The 20,949-nt window shown below is 31.6% G+C and overlaps 4 protein-coding genes and 1 non-coding gene across 8 annotated transcripts; 3 read left to right on the top strand and 2 right to left on the bottom strand.

The window, feature by feature from the left end:
* The first annotated feature begins 2,731 nt into the window (after positions 1 to 2,731).
* LOC125815983 (uncharacterized) lies at positions 2,732 to 10,294 on the top strand. 4 transcript variants are annotated; one of them, XM_049495561.1, is made up of 15 exons: positions 2,732 to 2,855; positions 3,192 to 3,263; positions 3,542 to 3,626; positions 3,704 to 3,843; positions 4,098 to 4,168; positions 4,596 to 4,677; positions 4,998 to 5,099; positions 5,469 to 5,524; positions 5,944 to 5,978; positions 6,549 to 6,765; positions 7,783 to 7,998; positions 8,485 to 8,544; positions 8,710 to 8,749; positions 9,545 to 9,766; positions 10,071 to 10,294. In XM_049495561.1, exons 1-15 carry the CDS (start codon positions 2,790 to 2,792, stop codon positions 10,125 to 10,127), a joined length of 1,521 nt encoding a protein of 506 aa, XP_049351518.1. In that variant the 5' UTR covers positions 2,732 to 2,789; the 3' UTR covers positions 10,128 to 10,294. The 4 variants fall into 4 exon arrangements, with proteins under 4 accessions (XP_049351518.1, XP_049351517.1, XP_049351519.1 ...); XM_049495560.1 differs by having other exon boundaries at positions 2,760 to 2,855; positions 4,092 to 4,168; XM_049495562.1 differs by lacking the exon at positions 2,732 to 2,855 and having other exon boundaries at positions 3,186 to 3,263; positions 3,682 to 3,843; positions 4,092 to 4,168.
* A 114-nt stretch (positions 10,295 to 10,408) lies between these two features.
* TRNAK-CUU (transfer RNA lysine (anticodon CUU)) lies at positions 10,409 to 10,481 on the bottom strand. Its single transcript has one exon. It is a non-coding gene; the product is annotated as a tRNA-Lys (tRNA).
* A 2,972-nt stretch (positions 10,482 to 13,453) lies between these two features.
* On the top strand, positions 13,454 to 15,791 carry LOC125815814 (basic blue protein-like). The gene is made up of 2 exons (XM_049495371.1): positions 13,454 to 13,693; positions 15,473 to 15,791. Exons 1-2 carry the CDS (start codon positions 13,531 to 13,533, stop codon positions 15,670 to 15,672), a joined length of 363 nt encoding a protein of 120 aa, XP_049351328.1. The 5' UTR covers positions 13,454 to 13,530; the 3' UTR covers positions 15,673 to 15,791.
* A 1,658-nt stretch (positions 15,792 to 17,449) lies between these two features.
* Positions 17,450 to 18,759, top strand: LOC125814986 (basic blue protein-like). The gene is made up of 3 exons (XM_049494415.1): positions 17,450 to 17,621; positions 17,779 to 17,963; positions 18,652 to 18,759. Exons 1-3 carry the CDS (start codon positions 17,450 to 17,452, stop codon positions 18,757 to 18,759), a joined length of 465 nt encoding a protein of 154 aa, XP_049350372.1.
* A 655-nt stretch (positions 18,760 to 19,414) lies between these two features.
* On the bottom strand, positions 19,415 to 19,874 carry LOC125816116 (basic blue protein-like). The gene is made up of 2 exons (XM_049495708.1): positions 19,703 to 19,874; positions 19,415 to 19,611 (listed from the first exon to the last, which is right to left on the bottom strand). The coding sequence occupies exons 1-2, from the start codon at positions 19,872 to 19,874 to the stop codon at positions 19,415 to 19,417; spliced, it is 369 nt and encodes a 122-aa protein (XP_049351665.1).
* Positions 19,875 to 20,949: the final 1,075 nt, after the last annotated feature.

Below are 20,949 nucleotides of genomic sequence, written 5' to 3'. Positions count from 1 at the left end.
TTTATCTTTCGCCATTGACAGAATTTCGTGTAGCTAAGCAGATGGATTTTCCTTTATGTCATTCTCACTGACTTCCAATTAACAACCACTATCACGCCTCACTTCAAGCTAGTTGGGGCGACTCTATGAATCTTTATTACCTTCATATAAGTTCATCATGATTCGTATTCAAGATTACTTATATATTACACATGCATAATATATGAGGTGTCTCCTTGCCAGATTTCTCATTTTAACTGTCTATCCAACATGACTTGGAAACGTTTGAATATACTAGATAAGATTGTGTTTGATAAATTGATACTAGTAATAATGGTATTTCCCTTGCTTGCTGGTTTACTCGAATGTGAAGTAGGTACAGTATAGTCCTTTGCCCTGAGTACATGGATGTATAAGTTCTAATAGTCAATGATGTCTCAGTATGTTGCTTTAAGCTTATGTTGATTGTTTTTCACTGTTCCCATCTCTTGTGAAAATAAATCTTGATTCAATCAGCTTAATCTAGTGGAAACATTATTTATTGCACTTGTGAGTTGTGATGTTCAGTTCATATGTCAAACTTGTTCAAAGTAGTGCATTATTGATGTGCTCTTTTTAAGGTTCTCGCACATCATGTTTTCAAGGCTACTGGAGTATGTTTGAAGCTTATTAATGAGGAAATGGTGTGCTTCTTTCAGCTGCAGTTTCAACACAGATGTTCTGGCTTAGCCTCTGCCTCTTTGTGATGATTTAACTTGCTGGATTCTCAGAAATCTAATGGTCAACCTGTAAAGCAAAGTGATCATACCATACCCATTAGTGTATGAAATATGAGCGAGTTGGTTTATGTTTCAGTTTTGTTTGACCCATTTTCAACTCATTTGCCGGCACCACTAATATCTTACGGGGAAGAGCCTTGCATATTCTTTATATGGAAAAGTATTTAGTTTTTATGTCACGATAAAATTATCTTACATGAGCAAATTAATGATCAATGCATAATGGCATATTGATTCTTGAAAGAAACATCAAGTAAGTTGAATATTGGTCACTAAAACAAGACAAGTAAGGCATCCTTGTTGCTTTGGTTCAAGAATGGTAATTGCTTTGACTATAAATTTCCTTTTTTAGTTGGCAATGGTTGACCAAATAGTACCTTTCAATCTTCAATTAGTTGATTTTAACAAATAAGGTAATAGTTTTAATGGTCTAGTGTCCAATTATAAAATAAAAGTCTTGCTTCTGAATATCTTTATATTGTTGTCGATGTGATTTCTTTTTTATTATTCACTGTCCAAAAATGTATTGCTTTATTAAATCAAAATTGTATGATAGTAATGTAAAATAAAAAGTTGTCTAAATATGGTTGTTGAATTTAAAATTCCATAAATTTATTAATAACTTTTTTTCCATAAATTTTTTAATGAGAGAATCTTTTTAAAAATCACTTAAAATGGACGGGGATAATAATCTCTGAATGTAAGATTAAATAGTTTTTGAGTACCATTGGATCGATCATTTTTAGGATAGAATAAAAGGAATTTAGTCAAAATCTTTAAAAATCACCTAAAATGGACTAGTGGGAAGCAATATATAAATGCTAAATTAAATAATTTTCTAGTATATGAGGGGTCAATTTTTTTAAAATAGAATAAAAGGAATTCGGTTAAAATCTTTTTAAAAATTACCTAAATTAGACTTGAGAAAAGCATTTTTGTGGATGTTAATTTAAATAGTTTCTAAGTATATAATGGGTCAATCTTTTTTAGGTTAGAATAAAAGGAATCTGGTCAAAACCTTTAAAAATCACCTAAAATGAACTAGAGGGAAACGTTTTATGAATGCTAAATTAAATAGTTTCCAAGTATATGAGGGGTTGATTTCTTTTTTAGGACAGAATAAAAGGAATTAATATTAAATAAAAGGAATTTGGAAGAATCATTTTTATGTGTCGATCAATATCAAGAAATATTTCTAATATCTAGTGCTACCCTTAGGTTTATTTTGGTTGTCACATTTTTCTTTTGCATTTCTTTTTAAAAAATATTAATTACAAGGATGATTTGATTAAACTACTCTTATTTATTATTTAATCTCAATTTAATATTTATATTCCTTTCACCTCCTTAATTTCTAATTGTTTTCGTTAAAGATTGAGACATTTTAAACTGAATACATACTTGAATATTAAGATATTATACTAAAAATTTTATACTAAACAATTAAGACTTGTTATTTCAACATGTGAATATATGAAATTACATTTCTTTAGAATTAATAAATATAAAATTTAAATGAACTATTAAATTATATATTTATACTATATTAAGATACTTTTAAAAATTATATGACAATTAAAGGTGATGATTGCTAGCAATGATGGTTGTAGGTATCGATTGGGATTATGTTGGGAGTGTGGTGATAATGAGTGGGCTAGTAGTAATGGTGGCAAACAATATCGATTAACTGTAGTTATTGATCGTTATAGTAGATTTCTTGAAAAATACTCAAACACTAATTATTACTTTAAAATGCTTTTAAAATTTATTGATGAAACACAATAAACTTTTTTCTCATCAATATGATGATTTTAAATATTTAACCAAATGGAAAAAATAATTAATATTATTTTAATTTCATTAATGGAGGAGTAACCATTTTAGAATTTTGCAGCAAAAAATGCACATTCTGAAAAAATAAAATAAAATAAAATTCTGATGTATCCTTGAATTTCAGAAAAAATGACAAAAATAGGTGAAAATTGTTAAGAACCAGAAGTCGTAAAGTGAAGGAAGGAGCAATCGAGGAAGATGAGGAGCAAACCAGCCGCTGTTTTCATGGCTTTCGGAACTAAAGGCGATATCTACCCTCTTGCCGTAACCCTCTTCCTCCTCTTCGTTTTTTTTTTTTTTGTGTGTAAATGTAATGCATCGCATTGACATTCAATTGTTATTGCAACTAATTGAAAATTTATCTAAACATTCAATATTCGAATAATTTTTCGCCCCTTTACATTTATATGTGTATCAATATTGAAATAGTTTCTATTTCTGGATTTTGTGTTGTACTGGTTTCTGTAGGCTCAAAGTTTTGGGTTATCTTTCTTGTGCTGAATTTCATGACAGGCCTTGTATATTCCCTTCACAATATACAATGGAAATGTTTGTATGAATCATTAATAACCTATATAGAGGTTTTCTTTTGCTGAATAGGCCATTGCTGCAGCGTTTGCTTGTGATCAAGAGCAATATCAAGTGGTTTTTATCACTCATTCATCTCATGAGGTTAGCAAAAGCAGAACAATTCTTATTTGTTGCTTGTTGTCGCAATTTTAAGAGGAGATTGTTTTTTGACATGTTATTGTGTTGTTTGTGTTTATATAATGTGATCTAGTTTGATTTCAGCAAGCCCTGGAAAGAAACCCAGATAATTTAGCCTTTAGGCTGGATAAGGCAGCCAAATTCTTTTCTCTTTGAACATAAATATGTGACATTTCAGAAAGTTGACACTGAATGCTTCAGAGTTTTTTTTTCTTTCTTTTATTTCCTTTTGTTCCTGACAGAACTTGATGGTGCACTTGAGAGCAAATAAAGTTACGTATATACCAGTTACATCGCCACCTGTTGTTTCCCCTCTTGAACATTATGGTATGTCACTTTATACAGCTTCGTTATATTTGTTCTTATCCCAATATATCATCAGTCAAGTACTGCATGTTGATCAGGTAAGATGGAGTTATCTTTTTCTGCCCACAAAAGGGAAATTATCCAGAAACATAGGTATGAGTGTACTTCAATTATTGAGGATATCTTTGGAGATAGCTCAGTGGAAGGCGATGTTATTGCTATTAATTTCTTCGCTCTGGTAAATTCTCTGGCATTTAATTGTTCTATATCCCTTTTAATTTTTGTTTTTAGAGAGGAAATTTCCTTTCATCAAGATGATGAGCTTGACGAGTTTATCTCCTTAGAAGGGTAGAAAGTTTGGGGGAGGAGGATGTGGAGAGAAGGAATGAGGGGGTGAATTGCTTTCAATTATATGTACAGGAAGTATAGTCATTGTCAATTATAGTACAGTCGCAACGCTTTGTTTTTTTCACCGTATAACTTGAGTTCCAGGAAGGTTGGAGTTTTGCTGAGCTTTTTCGGGTCCGTTGCATTGTGGTTGCTCCTTATGTTGTTCCCTATAGGTAGCAAGAGAAACTTTCTTATTTCCCTACTTTCGATAACAATCATATTGTCTTTACCTCTGTCTTCAACTATGTATTTATATTCAAGTTACAACAATTTATGTCTCCTTTAATTTGTTAATTGGTATACCGTGGATTTGCTTCGTATGGCAATGAACTTGATGAACATCTCTCCATGAACTTCTTGTTCTGGACTCACTTGCTTTCTTTGTTACTAGTAAGGTAGACCTGTTTAAGTATATGGAGACCAAGCATTTAAACTCATGAACCCTTACTTATGTGTAAAATATGCTCATCTTTCATCTGTTCATTCTGAAGCATCTTGGGCGTTTGAAATTTCTGTAGTATCTGGACACTTAGGTTGGATGTTAATGCAGAACCTACACTGCTTGTTTGTCTGACTTTTAGCTCTCCTCATGCAATGTAGTGCTCCATCATCATTTGAACGGCAATTTAGGAAAGAACATCCAGGTTTATATAACCATCTCCAGGAAGCTCCCACTGACAAGGTACTTGACGAATTCTGTAGCCACTTGGTATATTATTCACTGACTTTCATTTGGAAAATCAGTTCCACTTTTCATTTAAAATGTACAGTGAGTTAATGGATGGACTTATGGCTGTGATTCTAGTAAAATCTTCATCTACATTTCAAATTTTGTGCCTGTGGTATAAGCTTCTTCAGTACTAATACCAGCTGATTGATCGTCAATTTTGTTTCAACCATGTTAGGTTGTTAATGTTATATGAGTCTTTCCCCTGCATTTTAGTCTTATTTGCTTTGACTAAAGACAGCAATTGCATGAGTTGAGGCTTTTGCTGATTGTAGGTTGGCTGGAAAGATGTCATCCATTGGATGTGGCCACTTTTCACTGAGGAGTGGGGATCGTGGAGAAGTCTGGACCTGAACCTGAGTTCCCTTCCTTTTACGGTGTGTTCTTTACTCCAGCCAATGACAATTTTCCTAAATTTTCCTTTCTAATCAGAGCGTTGAACTTTGAGGCTGGAATTCACTCAGTTTAGATATTCGTCTTTAAGGGGCAAACCAATCACTGAACCACACGGTTCTATTTTTTAGCTTATTTTATGATGCAACAACCAGGCTTTTTGATAACTAAAAACTTTGTAGAACTTATATTTTTCTAAATCAAAACCAGTAACCAATTCAGAACTGAACCCATAAACTGAATTGTTTGGGTCACTGGTGTTTTGGTTAAAGGCAAGTAGTGCTCCCTCTCCTATTGAATCTCTGTTAATTTTGCTGCTTCCTTGTATTTACTGGTCTTTCATTTGGATGCAGGACCCTGTAACAGGTCTTCCGACATTCCATGAGAGGCTTCCATCTCCTCTACTATTGTAAGATAATTGTACCAGCTAAAAAGTATCTATAGAACTATGGAACACTATAAAGTTCTAGAAGATAATAGTAGGATAAATCTTAAAGGTGTAGAAAAGAATTAATTTGGTTTTTACTAGCTTTTCAAAAATCTCTTTAAAAAGTGCTTTCAGATTGTGTCTTTCCAGTCATCTTGAGAAGTCTATAGAAAGCTCACCTGAGATTTGGTGTTCCGCTAGCCATGTTGCCTTCTAAACAAAGGAGCAAGGAAAAATTGTGTTAAGATGTATTTTTCAAAGTATTTCCAAATAGAATAAGTCGATATTTTATCTTTGACCTATAGGTTATTGGCATCTTAATATATATGTTTCCATGTGTCTATTTATTGTAACAGGATAATTGTTATTGCACTTTCTGACATAATGCGACTTGCTCACAGGTATGGATTTAGCAAAGAAGTTGTTGAATACCCCGGTATGGCTTATGATGAAATATCTATAGACATCTCTTCTTAGTTTCATGTGAAAATTTTCCTGACACGAGAATAAAATGCTAAAAAAATTAATATAGTATATATTTCTCCATTTTGGTGATCTTTGATCTTTTGTAACATGACAACTTAGAATCTGTAGAACTGCATGATTACAATGGAATTCTGAGTAAAATGGTGGTAACAGAATTGCAATAATGGTGTTTATAAGGAATCAAGTTGATGCTTCTGAGAATATATGTCTGTGCCTTCTCTGTTCTTCGGTGTTGTAAAGTACATATTAGTTGAAAGCCACTTTGCTTTTCTATTTTAGGGTAAATCCAGCTATATTACAAACTCAGCTACTCTATTGACTTTAAGGCTACAAGCTTTCCGGACTTTGGCTATGTAAGATAACCTAACTATGATCTTTGTAAAATCGTGAGAAGAAAAAAAAGTTGAGCCGCCTGCTTTAGATGGTTTTGTCAATGCAAAAAGTTATTATTGACGAAGTTGTATTGATAAAGCTATTATACCGTTGTTATTAAGCTGATCAGTGGAACCCTATATATTAGGTTATTGGCCATCAAAAGTGCGGGTTTGTGGCTTTTGGTTTCCTCCCAAGGAATGGCAGTTTTCTTGCAATGACTGTGCAGAAATCTCTGCATCGGTTTCTTCAGGGAGTTCAAATAAACAAAACGAATTGTGTTCTATCCACCTCAGCTTGCAGTTTTTCATTGAATTTCCTGCTACAGAGCTGCCTATTTTCATAGGTCTGAGTTCAATTGGAAGGTAAAGTCCCATTTTGACTATTTTATTTTCATGCAAAGCTCTGTTCTTCTCTCAGTACATAAGTTTTGAGGGACTAATGAGAACTCTTTTCCTGTCTTGAAGTTAGTTTGTGCTTACTGCTTATGTTCATTTCAAATGTCCTCTCTGTTTCCTCTTAAATAGTACAAAATAATTCTAGCATTAAATCCAATTTGGATATAAGAGGTTTATTTTGGTTTTCGTTGTTAGTTTTTGAGTTAGGTTATTTTAATTGTCCCATCATCTTCTATGTCTTTTTGAAGATTAAAAATCACAGGCTGATTTTTTTTTCCTGATAAGGTATATCAATTTTATTAAAAGAGGTGTAGACCTAAAAAGTAGAAAACCGACAATATAAGATGGTTTTCTACAAAAGATACCCAATTATCTTTACAAAAAGAGAACTCATGGGTGCATCAAAAGGAAATAAGGGACAAGTGACTACTCCTTACCTTTACAAGATTCATCCGTACACCCTCAAAAACTCTTCTTTCTCTCCACAGGACCCACATCAATGCTAGTGGGGCAACACTCCAAGCCCTGCTTCTTCTCCTGCAGTTCCAGCTAAACGTAAGATCCTTCATACTGCCTAGCCAAACCATGACAAAATTCCCCACCATACCTCGAAGCAACCCGACAGTGAGGAAGGAGGTGATCTGCATTTTCCCATAGCCATAGCTGTTTGAATGTTTTTCTTAGAAAACCATAATTTTGTTTAGGCTTTCTACTTTTTGGTGTACCTCTTGTAAATTTGGTTTTCCCCCATAACATCAATAAAATAATTGCTTTCATAAACAAAATTGCAAAATCGATATAATGTTGTCTCTAATTTTTTGCAACTTGATTCATGATATTTTAATTTCATTCCTTAATTTTATGTTTTTAACATGTATGCTTTCTGCAAGACAAATTTAGTTGAATTTTGCTTAATTACTCTCTGTGCTATCATTGAATATATATACCTTCTTATCATGAACTTGTCTCTGATTGGCTCTGCAGCATGGGTTTCTTGAGGAACCCTCATGCATTCCTTCGGGTGCTTGGAACTGCATTAGACATATCAGGTAGCAGATTTATTTTGTTCTCAGCTGGCTATGAACCTTTAGAAGCAGCAATTGACTCTTATGCCAAGGAAGCATCCTCTCGTCCGGAACAAACACAACGGAGTAATGAAGGAGTTTCTCTTTTTGGAGGTCGACTCTTTTGTTTCTCTGGGTAAGTTCATATGCTGGACCCATTTGGATCCTTAACAATTCTAATAGAGGGAGTATTAGGTCTACAGTTATGCTTTGGAGAATGTTTTTGCACTAAAAGATTCACAAAGGACCATACTTCTTCATTTTCTTATAACAAATGGTTGTAAGTTATTGCAATACTAGAGCCTGTTGGATTGGCTTATTTCAAGTGTTTTTAAGCCAAAATAGCTTTAAAGCATTTTTTTAGTGTTTGGGTAGATTTTTTTATTTTTTTTAAAGTGCTTATAAGCACTTGATTTTAAGTGAAAATGATAAAAATAAGCCAAAAGTCGTAAGTTAGAATTTCTAACTTATGACTTTTGGATACAAGCCAAAAGGCCAATCCAAATAGGCTCTTAATGTTTGATCTCCATGTTAAGGATTCAAACTAACAGTTTGGAAGCTATAATTAGAAACATCCTATACAATTATTCTGGTTATTGAGATTTGGTTGTCTTTCTTCAAGTTCCGTCCCATACAATTGGCTGTTTCCAAGGTGTGCTGCTGCAATTCATCACGGTGGAAGGTTGGATGTGTTCCACTTTTCTTTTTCCATTTTCTCTTACTGTTTCCTACCTCCAGTTGTTCTCTGTCTCTCTATCCTCACTCTGTGTGAAGAGTTATGCTAACCATTATGCACATTTTCTTGTTATTAATGTGTTTGCTTCCCTTTGGGTCTCAATATCTCCAGTGGATCCACGGCTGCTGCTTTACTGGCTGGAGTTCCTCAGGTTTGTTTCATCATTGGGTTTCTGCAACTTATGGCTATCTCTGAAGCCTGTCTGAAATTCCAGAAATTGCAAACGTGAAAGCAATTTATTGTCTATAAAACTTGGTATATTAGGAAGAATCTTGATTCCTTTTTTCCTTTATAAGGTTTCAGATCTGTGGAATCTTCATTTGACTATCATCTTATTTATAATTATGTAGCAATTCATTCTTGCTGGAGTGGAAATATGAGAAAGGTCAATTCAGAGAAGTTATTGTAACGCTTCTGATCTGCGGTTGACTGTCTTTAGGAATAAGATTTTCACCTAGCACATGAGATTGCATATTGTTTTTTAGCAAAACTCATATGTTGTTTAAATAGATTCGTTTGTCAGTTTAAAGTTTAAAGAACTTATGGTATAGAGAACTTAAATTATTGAATATTGGAATGAGACGGATCATAATGAAGCGAAATGAATAGTGAAGATTCATATAGCAACCTGAATTAGTTGGGTTGGAGGCATAGTTGTTGTTTGTTGTTGTAATATATTGATTAAACTACGAATAGAAGCTTAGAAAGATTAAGATTGTCTAAGTTAAAATTTGGTACCATCATGTATATGCGCTCATTTAACCTATAATTGCATTAAAAGTTGGATGGATATTTTCATAGACTGTCAAGAAGATGTCATGGAATGTTTCGATTGATGTGGTGAAATACGGGTGATGTTTGACGTTAAGATTTTAGTTCTGTAAAGGTAAAAGGTCAGAAATTGGTGCAAATTCTCCTACATGATGTCTGCTTTACATAATGACAGGTGATATGTCCATTTATGCTGGACCAATTTTACTGGGCGGAGAGGATGTATTGGCTCGGTGTTGCCCCTGAGCCATTGAAAAGAGAACACTTGGTGCCAGATAAAGATGAAGATTTCTACATCAAGGAAGCTGCAAACATGCTTGTGAGGGCCCTAGACTATTCTCAGTCTTCTGAAGTCAAATCCCGTGCTTTGCAGATTTCTAATAAATTGTCTAATGAGGTAAGATCAATTCTTGATGATGAATAAACACAAGGTCCTTCTATAATCCTACATCATAATGGCTTGCAATGCTGCTGATGCCTGTCAACACTTTCAAATAGATGTGATCTATTATATATTTGTATTTCTAACTTCATTTTGCATATGTATAAGTGATGTGAGTTGAAAGTAATGAATTCAGCTAAACTCGCTCTATATCTACCGCTGGTTGCTGCTATTACTAATACTGTTATAAAGCACATTATAGGCAGTGTCTTTCGCTTCAGTTTAATAGTGAGATTGATATCGTTTGGAAAATGTTCAGGATGGAGTGTCGGAAGCAGTTCATCTCATTAACGAAGAGCTAAGAAGTTGTCGATGATACATACTAGTACTATTTATTTCTTGTTCTTTTGGATAGAGGATGATATTAGTACTGGATTTTTTTTCTTCCTTTGAAACAATTTAAAGGCATTTCATCTGGGTTTTCTCTTTTCTTTCAATTATTTGTAAACACCCTTGCTTGATAATTGAACTTCAGTATTATATTAATCTGCAATTTTTTTAGTTCCTATTATTCTTGATTGGGTTAAAAGAGGATACTTGGACTTGTTACATATTTTTTAGTTGAATTCATGTTTTATAATCAAGGGGAAAAAAGAACGCCCACCGTGGGGCTCGAACCCACGACCACAAGGTTAAGAGCCTTGCGCTCTACCAACTGAGCTAGACGGGCTTTGTTGTGGGACCTATTGCAAGCAATGATTAAGACAGTAAAACATAAAAATGAATAGTATCATACTAGAGCTTCAACATATGAATACTCCTTGTTTAAAAGAACTATGTGCTTGTTTCTAATTTAAATTTAGTCGAACTTTAATACAGATATCAAATATTATTAAGTGAAAAAACAAAAACGAAAAAGGAATGAAGAAATGATTTCCTTCTAGTTCTAAATTTATGTATTGAGGGTTTTCGCCAACCTAATTACAGTCAAATTAATGTGGAGGAAAAATGGAGTAAGAAGAACAAGTTTATCTAAAATCAAATGTTGGGTTGGTGGGCTCAAATAAAGTGTGAAAAAGTAGTTCACATTTTGAAAAGGTCAAAAAGTTTAGATTTAACTGACTCAGTAGTGGTTCATAGGTCACTTGAATTCAATTCATCTCTTGAACCAGTAGTTTTTTCTTTTCTTTCTCGATTCGGTGTCCCGTCTTCACTTTAAAATCACAAAGGGAACTTTGTATCTAGAGAGATTTGAATTCAAGACTTCTGATTAAGGATAAAAAATTATTTATCACTCCATCACAATCTTTATTGGTGAATCAATAATTTCCTCTCTTTTTTTCTCTTGCCACGTGTCGTTCGGTATTCTTTTGAGATTCAATCAAACCGTTCTAGCAGAAACTTTCACTTTGAAGCAAAACATTCTTCACCAAAGATAATTTTATTTTCATAGCTCGAATTCAAAATATCTTATTAAAGTTAGAGATAATTTATACTTATCCTCACAATATCTAGTTAAGTATTTAAAAATATGATAAAATCACTCATAAGTGATCTATCAAATAAAGTAAGAGCAAAATAATGGTAACTTGTCATTTCTTTTTCAAAATTTCCCCTCCTACTCCCACTTTCTCTAGTAGCCAAATCCACTGAGACATAAAAAGTACATAAAATTAAAATAATCCTGCAAATCTGCAAATTTTTTTGACCTTTTACTAATTTTAACTATTTAATTGCCCCTCTTTCTTGACAAATAATGTTGGGTTGGTAGTCAGCATTGAAAATTGAATGCCTTATTTTCAATGATATACGTACAATACGTAGATTGTCTCTCCACTAATTCATCTCTTGCTTTCTTATTGGCGGAATGGTCTGGAAGGCCCTTGTACTTGACTCTGTTTGTATTTTGGACCCCTATACTTACGACTTTGTCAACTGGACCCTTGAACTCGATGAAACACAATATATTAAACACCTCTGACGTTGACTGAACACATGTGACATTAATATTGCTGACTTAGAACGATGTGTAATTCCACGCGTTTTAAAGCAAGTATGTATAAAATTAATATGAAAAAAACATTAAAATTTTAAAAAAATAAATGAAAACAACAAAAAAAAAAGGGGGAAGTCATCTTCTTCAAAGCAACCCATCGCTGCTCCCCCACCCAACCCCCGCCCCAATAAAATTTCTTATACCTATTCCACTTCTTTCCTTCTTTCTTTGGATTCACCCATCATTTCCCTCGTTCTTCTTCTTAACACCCCCACATACTGTCCCACTCCTAAATATTTTCTCAAAGTTCATTCTTTTTGCTGCAAATCAATTTCCCTCCTAGTTCTTTTCGTTTTGCCATGTTTGGTTTTTCAAAATCTCGATTTCGTGCGTATTTTTTGGTGATAATGGGTATTGAAAAATGAAAAACTTCATTGATAAGCTTGATGAAGCTTCAAAAATAACAAATGGGTTTTGTGAATTTATGAAATAAATTTAAAATTGTATAAAGATTTGTTGGGTTTGTGTTTGTGAACCAATAATGTAAAATTCAAGTCAAATTGGTAAGAATTCTATCCATTTAACATGAATTTGTGCTCAATTTGAGAGCAAAAATGGAGAAAATAATAAAAGTTACAGGATATTTTATTTTTTATTTTTTTCGAGATAAATAACTCAATTAAATAGCCAGCATAGTCAAAATAGTAATTGTGATCAAAACTATTGCTCAAAATAGTTGTGTAGCTCATATGTCCTCTGATATTTTCCAAAGTAAGCTTAGAAATTTCTAAAACAAGTAGCCCCTACAAGAGCTACGTAAGCTAATGAAATAACGCATATTAAGTGTTGGTAGCCCTGGTGTAGATCTGCTGGCTTGGAAGATGGAGGTGGAGCCTGTGCCTTCTTGGAGCCATTGATCGGAGAACGATGAACGGAGGAGAGTAGCGGAGTTAGAGGCAGAAATGTGATAGGGGATATGGCTTTTATTTTTATTTTATTTGTCTAATCTTTAATTTCTTATGTGTCATTAAAAATGACGTGGAATCCTACGTGTAAATAAGTGTATCACACGCGCACACATAGGATGAGGAAAGGGTTTAAAATATTGTCTTTCAACGAGTTTAAGGGTTTAGTTGATAAAATTGTAAGTATAAGGATTCAACTTACAAACAGAGCCAAGTATAAGGGCTTACCAGGTCATTCCGCCTTTCTTATTTTTCTAACTTATAAAACTTTTGTGTATATAAAATTTACATATTTAAAAATTAAACGAAATGGAGTATAAGTCAAATGGAACTAACACCTTTGTAAAAATGGGGGCGGATCGAAGGAGTTATCAATTAATGTTTTGTTATAAAAAAGATACTTAATATTGATCTGATTATGTAAATATATATTATAACAACGGTACATCAAAAACCCATTAGAACGATCATTGATTATGCGAGTTCGGACGAACCTAACATGTAAATATTACATTAGAACTCAATTATTATCACTATAAAATTTAAAACTCATAAAAAAAAATTGAAATTCAAACTTCATTTTTGCACCGACATGCTTTTATCTTTTTTTTTATCGGGAGTGGAATATTGTGGACCTACACTACATACTGCTTGACCCAAAACAGTAAATTAAAGAATTCAAGGACCACCACCATCATATTTTTCTCTATAAAATGGGAGTTATACTTGCACAACTAATATATCACACTACTCACTAATATAATTATATATATAGAGTTGTTTTAATTAATTAATTTAGTCAGGGAAGAAGCAGTGCAATGGAAATGAACATGAAAATGGTGTTTGTGTTATGTATTGTGGTGCTCATTCAAACTGAGATGGCTCATGCTGTTGAGTACAAAGTTGGTGATTCTGGTGGCTGGACTTTTAACACTGTTGGTTGGCCTAAGGGCAAACGCTTTAGGGCTGGTGATACTCTTAGTAAGTATGATTTTTCGATATCGTCTCACTTCATGAGTTAACTTTTCTATGGATCCCTTACTTATGGGCATATGTACTGAAAAAATTACTCTCTCCGTTTAAAAAAGAATGACCTCCTTTTCTTTTTAGTCTGTTTAAAAAAGAATGACTTATTTTTTTTTTTGGTAATATTTTAATTTCAGTTTTCCACGTGACATGTTTAGGACCACAAGATTAAAGAACAATTTTGTACATTAGACATAACTTTAATTTAAGACCACAAGATTCAAAAGTTTTCTTTATTTTTTTAAACTCCGTGTCAAATCAAATTAGACAATTCTTCGTGAAACGGAAGGAGTACTAAATAAGCACAAATACTATATTTGAGTTCCATAAATATATCAATTGGATCATATAAAATAGTACAATAACAATATGTTCCTAATTATTTTGTTCACGCTTCAAATATTTGGGCTAAGCATTAAAATGTTAAATGTTCCACAAAAATTTAATACTCCCTCCCCCACCAAAATAAGTGCTTTGTTTTCTTTTTTAAGGTCCCATAATGTTGACTGGTTTTTAATTTTGTTATCCTAAAACTTTTCAAAGAACTACCAAATTTTTTGTTTCATGGGACCTTGTTTTACTATTTTTTAGTGTAATTTTGACTCTCTTGACTCTTGAGGGTAACTCAAAGAGAACTAGATAAGTATTTCATTTGTCCATTTTTACTTGTTCATTATATTAAAAATAGTTATTTTTTCTGTCTCAATTTATGTGACTTACTTCTCTTTTTAGTCAGTCTCAAAAAGAATGACATATTTCTATATTAAGTAACAATTTAACTATAAAATATCTATTTTACCCTTAATGAAATGATTTACAGTCATACAAATTTCTATCATTCATTTTGAACCACAAGTTTTAAAAAAATTTCTTTTCTTTTAAAATTTCGTGTCGAGTCAAACTATCTCACATAAAATGAGACGGAAGGAGTATTTAATAATATTTGTCTAGTTTAAAAAATCAAGAAATTTGTACTTATTTCATCCTTGATATTAAATATTATTTAACATTTACTAAAACATTAAATTTAATATGTTCAAAAAAATAATATAATAATATTGGCTATTGCTCTTGTTATTTATTGTTTCTGACTGTTGTTGGATGGAGGAATTATATTTTTTTTCTTTTGCACCGTCAAATTAAAATGAGTTACCGACAATATATAAATTTAATTTAAAGATACTATCCCTCTGTCTCTAATTACTTATCCACTTTTGAATTGACACATTTGTTAAGATTACAATTATTGATATAGTGAGTTTATCATTTTAATCCAATTAATTATGAAGTAGATGAATTAAAAATTTAAGATTTTCAAGAACTATCTTTTTCAAATTAATTAATTGATGGTATAATAAGAAAAAAAATTGTCCTTTCTTTATTTGTCAAATGGACAAGTAATTAAGAATAACTAAAAAAAATGGACAAATAATTAGGGACAGATTGTTGTTCTACTACCACTTTTAAACCTAAAAAATTCACTTTCACACTTGTGTTATAATGACAATGATTCTTAATGTTATATTGACGTTAATGATAATTACACCTACCAATATGTGGTCCATTGAGAGACATGTTTTATGATTACATGTAACGCATTTATGTTCCAACCAATTCTGATTTTGTACAATATTTGTTTGTCACCCACAATTATTTCACTGCAAGAATAGTACTACTATAGTATATTATCTCCTTTTAAAAAAATTATAAAAAATTCTGAATACGCTACTGCAGCATTCAACTACCCTAATGGTGCGCACAATGTGGTGGTGGTGAATAAAGCTGGTTATAACGCGTGCAGCACACCAAGAGGTGCAAAAGTGTACAGCAAAGGGGGTGACAAAGTAAAGCTAGTAAAGGGACAGAACTATTTCATCTGCAATTATGCTGGTCATTGTGAGTCTGGAATGAAGATTTCTGTCTTTGCTATGTGAAACTACCAAATCAATTATCCTATAAACTTTCTATCATGTGTCACCTATGTTGGTGTACTAGTACTACTACCATATAATATGACAAATAATGGATTAATATGAACTTTTTGTTACTTCTATATTAGATTTTATGTCTATGAATGCGTAGACAAAGTTATTTGATATTTGTACTGACCGAAGGTAATAGGTACTTCGACATATTTGTACTGGCGGAAAGTAATAGGTACTTTGACATTTACCTCGCTAGTGGCGCTACTAATAAGAAAATATTCGAAAAAACTACCAGAAACTTTAAGTTAAGCGATGAACTGATGATAAATGATAATTATAATATTTTGGCCAAATGCCTCAAATAGTTCAACATTAATTCCACATTATATATACATATATCTATCAAAAGAAAAACTACTTAATTAGGCAAACATTCTTTATCGTATTTCTAATTCTTCGGTTCTTTCTTCCTATAGTTTAAAATAATTACATATTATCTCACTAATTAATAATTATGTATCAAAGTTCAAGTCAAATAAACTTAATATATGCATCCCAGATACATGTGAATTCACACATAATTTTGACCTCATGTATCCAAGATACATGTATATGAACGTGTATTGATGCGTCAAATACATGTATCCGAAGTCTAATGAGATTTTAAAATAAAAATAAAAATAAAAAACATTTTCCAGCTGAATTGTGCAAAGGGAGATCTGTAATTTGTGATCTTCAAGCCCATTGAGGAATACAGAAATGGGCCTAGAGAGTAACTAGAAAATGGCCCATTGGTCCTAAAAGTAGGAAAGTCGAGAATATGGTAGTAATTGGGATACAGCAATTAACTGGAAATATTTTTTGAAATTGACATAAAATAGCCGTCACCTAAAAAAAAATAGCCGTTATAGCCGAATATAAGTACTTTTTGTCAAGATTTAACTTCATGTAAACAATTTAGTGAATTCCAATCTATAAATCGTCCATACCTAGAAATTAGAACGATTAAAAGATAAGGGGAAAAAACGCTTATACCACAAAAAAGTAAAATATTTATCTTTAAATATTTTATTATTTTCATACTCTATTTTTATTTTAAAATAGAATATATCTATTTTTATTCGCGCGTTGATAACATGTTGACATCAGCGCCCACATTTTCCCTCTATGATACTATGATACCATCAAAGTAAGTATAATATACAGTGATGGTATCAATGAGTAACTGAGAAATGTTCTCAATGAGTAAATAATTACACAATTGAATCTATTTTATGTAGTTTTTCAAAAAGATAATTTTAGTTTTCTACACAATAAAAGTCAAAATTTTCAATTTTCACTAAACAATATACTTTTTCAGTTTCCTGTAACATTTTTTCCTTTTTAGTCCTTCGAAAAAATAATGATATTATTCATATTTGGTAAATAATTTAATTTTAAACTTTTCATCTACTCTTAATGAGATGATTTATAAGTCCATAAAATCTTTAAACTCTATTTGACCAGAAATTTCAAAGGTCTTTTATTTATTCTTAATAAAAAATTGTATTCAGTCAAATAACTTTACAGGAGTTAAATTTCATAAAATTAACATCAAATGGCCAACACTAATATCATCAAAATCTAGAAATATATACATTAGCATTAATTAAGTAGTCTAGCTAGTACCACTATAAAAGGTTGTAACTAAAAGCATTCATCTAAGTTCAAGTCTATACAATTAACACCTTATAAAATTCTAAAAAACTTTAAATTAGACAAATTTTCATTTAGAGAAGTAGAAAAAATGGCATGGAAATTAGAAGGATGTGCTATTTTTTTGGTAATATTCATGATGTTGTTTGCCATCCAAATAAGTAATGCATCAACAACTTATAATGTTGGAGATAGTAATGGTTGGACATTTGGTGTTAGCAATTGGCCAAATGGCAAGAATTTCAAAGTTGGTGATGTGCTTGGTATGAAATTACTAGTATATCGTTATTATGCCCTTTATTCATTTTTTTTGTTTAAATGCATATCAAAACACAATTTTAAAGGAATTTATTTAGTATTTAATACTTTGCAACTTTCATAACTTTATTTTATTTTATTTTATTTTGTTTTATTTTGCAGTATTCAATTATCCGAGAGAAATTCACAATGTGGTTATAGTGAACAAGGTGGATTACAATAATTGTAACCCTTTAGGAAAAATGTTTAATTCAGGGAAAGATGTGATAACTCTTAAAAAGGGCACAACCTATTTTATTTGTGGTGTTCCTGGTCATTGTGATGGTGCCCAAAAAATTGCAATTACTGCTAATTGATTAAATAAATATTGTTTTCTTTCTATCATTTTTGATTTGTTTGTCTCTCTTTCTTTTTTTAAATCATCTGAGAAGAGGGAAAAAAATGTAAGAAGTAACAAATGATTGAATCATAATTTTGAACTTTTAATTAACATGAAGTAGTATTTTAGTAGCTAGTGATGACTAATTTGGTTATTGTAATACTTAAATTTTTGATAAATTTTAGTTAAACTCTAATGATAAATGAGTGGAGTCGCGTATTGAGGAGAAAAAGTAAAAAGTTTATATTATCAAAATACGAATATTTATCCAAGCATTCATTTTTAAAATCATTTATTCATACCACTAAATCAGAGGTATGCCTACTTAAAAGTAGGCAATATAAAAATGAAAAACATGAAAATTTAATATATAATTAATTCTTTATGTATTAGAACTTGTTATAGAATTAAATATGTTGATATGTTGTAGCTGATAATTAACTAACCCTATACATAATGTTTTTAAAATTAGTTTTACCTATTTACTAGTATATTTTTTCCCTAAATAGGATACTCTGCGAAATCTAAATTACGTGAAGTCTTCACTTTCAATGCTGCACTCGTGTCAGATTCTCCAAAATACACTATTTGGAGAATCCGACACACACCCGTTAAGGCCAAATTACTTCTCTCTAATTTGCATTCTTCAATCCCAGAGAAGAATACAGAACTGGGCCAAGCAAATAACTAAGAAATACCCATTGGGCCTAGAAAAGGGTAGTCAAGAATTGGGCCTTAACCTCACCTCCTTCATTGAAGTCTAATGGGATCCGGCATTCTTTTGTTCAATTTTCTGTTCGATTTTGTACCCTAACTATAATACTGAGAAATTGAGAAAATAAACGAATTGAAATTTGAATTACTTTCTTAATTTTTCGTCTTTAAAATTTGAGGTTAGAGCGGATTTCACAAGAATCTAAAGATTCAAATTTGTTGATTTTGTTACTCAAGGGCTAAGCCAGTGTTCAAAACACTTTTTTATTATGTTATTAATAGTTTGGAAATGAATTTATGTTATTCAAAGGTTAAAAACAAATAGTTTTAATTATCTAATATTTAAATATAGAGATAACATTTCAATATTCAAAGACGTATTCAGATTCAAACATCTTACCGATTTGAATTAGGTAAATTATAAAAAAAGACGCTTATCATTTTATGTTTCAAGAAATACATTACTTAATGTCTTGTAAAAAATAAAAACAATAAGATTTATAGGATATTGAAAATTCCACTCACATGTTCATTAGTAAAATTTATTTTTACCCAAAATAATAATGCTTAGTTTTTTCATTCAAGTAGGCAAGTAAACACATCTATATGGACGAAAGAAATAAAACATTATATTCTATAATTATTAGTACTCCAAAGTTACAATTATTGACTAGAATGAAAATAAGACTATTGAATTGGAGTAAATTAATTGGCTGTAACAGCTACCTTGACACCATTAGCACAGTGTGGTCCGATAGTACAAATGAAATATGATGTTCCTTGTGTGAGAATTATTTTATCATCTCCGGAAGCAAAAACTTGTCCTCCAGCACCATTACAAGAGTCAAACCCTGCTTGGTCCACCTTCACCACATTGTGCGCTCCGGCTGGATACTTAAACTCTGTATTTTTATTAACATGAAAAAAGTACATACACATTAGTCACAGTTTTTCATCATTATTTGAATAGTAAATTTACCATTAAATTCTTACCGATAACATCGCCAGTCTTGAAAGTCTTGCCATTAGGCCAACCATTCAACTTGAAACCCCATCCATTAGCATCACCAGCAAGAAATGTATCTGCTTTTGAAATGTTGGTTTGAAGCAAGATGCAAAGCATCATAGCAAAGGCAACAATTGTGACTTTGTTTACTCCAGACATTTTTGAGAATGAATATATTTTATTAACTAGATAGATGCAAAAAGGGGTTAGAATAAAGGCTTAGTGTTGTTGTGCCAATTGAGTAAGAATGTAGGCCTTTATATAGGGAACTTTACAGATACAAAATCATAATATTGGAACCTTTTATAGTAACAAAGTTAAAAAATGTCCATTTTTGTAATGACTTACTAACATTTTACAATATGAAAAAAGGGAAAAAATTGAGTGAGTTACCAAAGATGCAAAAATGAGATAGATATCATTTGAATAGTATTTTTTTAGGAAAAAAGATAAATGCAATTCTTTGACTATTGAAGTGAGGAAGAATTCACATTAGGGGAAATATATAATTAAAATTCCTAATATGTATAGTCCATTATAGTTCGTTACATTTTACAACTTCAACTTCTATCAATAACCAATTAGTCCCCCTTTTTGTCCCAAGAAGTTGTTGACGTTTATTTGGTTACTATATTTTGAGATTTCATATCACGTGGACAATTTCTTGTTTGTCTAGTCGGTTATTATGTTATGAAAATTAAATATCATGATTCAATCACTTATTAGTATCATTAATTTTGAAGTCGAACAATTAGGTCTCATTGGTTCAAAATCATATTTTTTTAACTGAGTGTTAGTCTGGAAACTCACAAACATCTTGACTCTTGAGGATATTTACTAGTATATTTTTTCCCTAAATAGGATACTCCGCGAAATTTAAATTACGTGAAGTCTTCACTTTCAATACTGCACTCGTGTTAGATTATCCAAAATACACTATTTGGAGAATCTGACACACACCCGTTAAGGCCAAATTACTTCTCTCTAATTTGCATTCTTCAATCCCAGAGAAGAATACAGAACTGGGCCAAGCAAATAACTAAGAAATACCCATTGGGCCTAGAAAAGGGAAGTCAAGAATTGGGCCTTAACCTCACCTCCTTCATTGAAGTCTAATGGGATCCGGCATTCTTTTGTTCAATTTTCTGTTCGATTTTGTACCCTAACTATAATACTGAGAAATTGAGAAAATAAACGAATTGAAATTTGAATTACTTTCTTAATTTTTCGTCTT

Source organism: Solanum verrucosum, unplaced genomic scaffold (genome assembly GCF_900185275.1).
Source record: "Solanum verrucosum unplaced genomic scaffold, falcon-dt-bn FXZP01000261.1, whole genome shotgun sequence".
NCBI classification, from domain to species: domain Eukaryota; kingdom Viridiplantae; phylum Streptophyta; class Magnoliopsida; order Solanales; family Solanaceae; genus Solanum; species Solanum verrucosum.
This window is presented reverse-complemented; position numbering and strand designations above follow the sequence as displayed.

What these genes read in the sequence shown, in the direction of transcription:
- LOC125816116 (XM_049495708.1), bottom strand. Translation starts at nt 19,874, where the DNA reads ATGTCTGGAGTAAACAAAGTCACAATTGTTGCCTTTGCTATGATGCTT. An exon ending in CAAGACTGGCGATGTTATCG is followed by an intron (nt 19,612 to 19,702) that starts GTAAGAATTTAA and finishes ATAAAAATACAG; the next exon opens with AGTTTAAGTATCCAGCCGGA.
- LOC125815814 (XM_049495371.1), top strand. Translation starts at nt 13,531, where the DNA reads ATGGAAATGAACATGAAAATGGTGTTTGTGTTATGTATTGTGGTGCTC. An exon ending in TAGGGCTGGTGATACTCTTA is followed by an intron (nt 13,694 to 15,472) that starts GTAAGTATGATT and finishes ACGCTACTGCAG; the next exon opens with CATTCAACTACCCTAATGGT.
- LOC125814986 (XM_049494415.1), top strand. Translation starts at nt 17,450, where the DNA reads ATGGCATGGAAATTAGAAGGATGTGCTATTTTTTTGGTAATATTCATG. An exon ending in CAAAGTTGGTGATGTGCTTG is followed by an intron (nt 17,622 to 17,778) that starts GTATGAAATTAC and finishes TTTATTTTGCAG; the next exon opens with TATTCAATTATCCGAGAGAA. An exon ending in CCCAAAAAATTGCAATTACT is followed by an intron (nt 17,964 to 18,651) that starts GCTAATTGATTA and finishes CTTCAATCCCAG; the next exon opens with AGAAGAATACAGAACTGGGC.
- LOC125815983 (XM_049495560.1), top strand. Translation starts at nt 2,790, where the DNA reads ATGAGGAGCAAACCAGCCGCTGTTTTCATGGCTTTCGGAACTAAAGGC. An exon ending in TACTGGCTGGAGTTCCTCAG is followed by an intron (nt 8,750 to 9,544) that starts GTTTGTTTCATC and finishes ACATAATGACAG; the next exon opens with GTGATATGTCCATTTATGCT. An exon ending in CTAATAAATTGTCTAATGAG is followed by an intron (nt 9,767 to 10,070) that starts GTAAGATCAATT and finishes GAAAATGTTCAG; the next exon opens with GATGGAGTGTCGGAAGCAGT.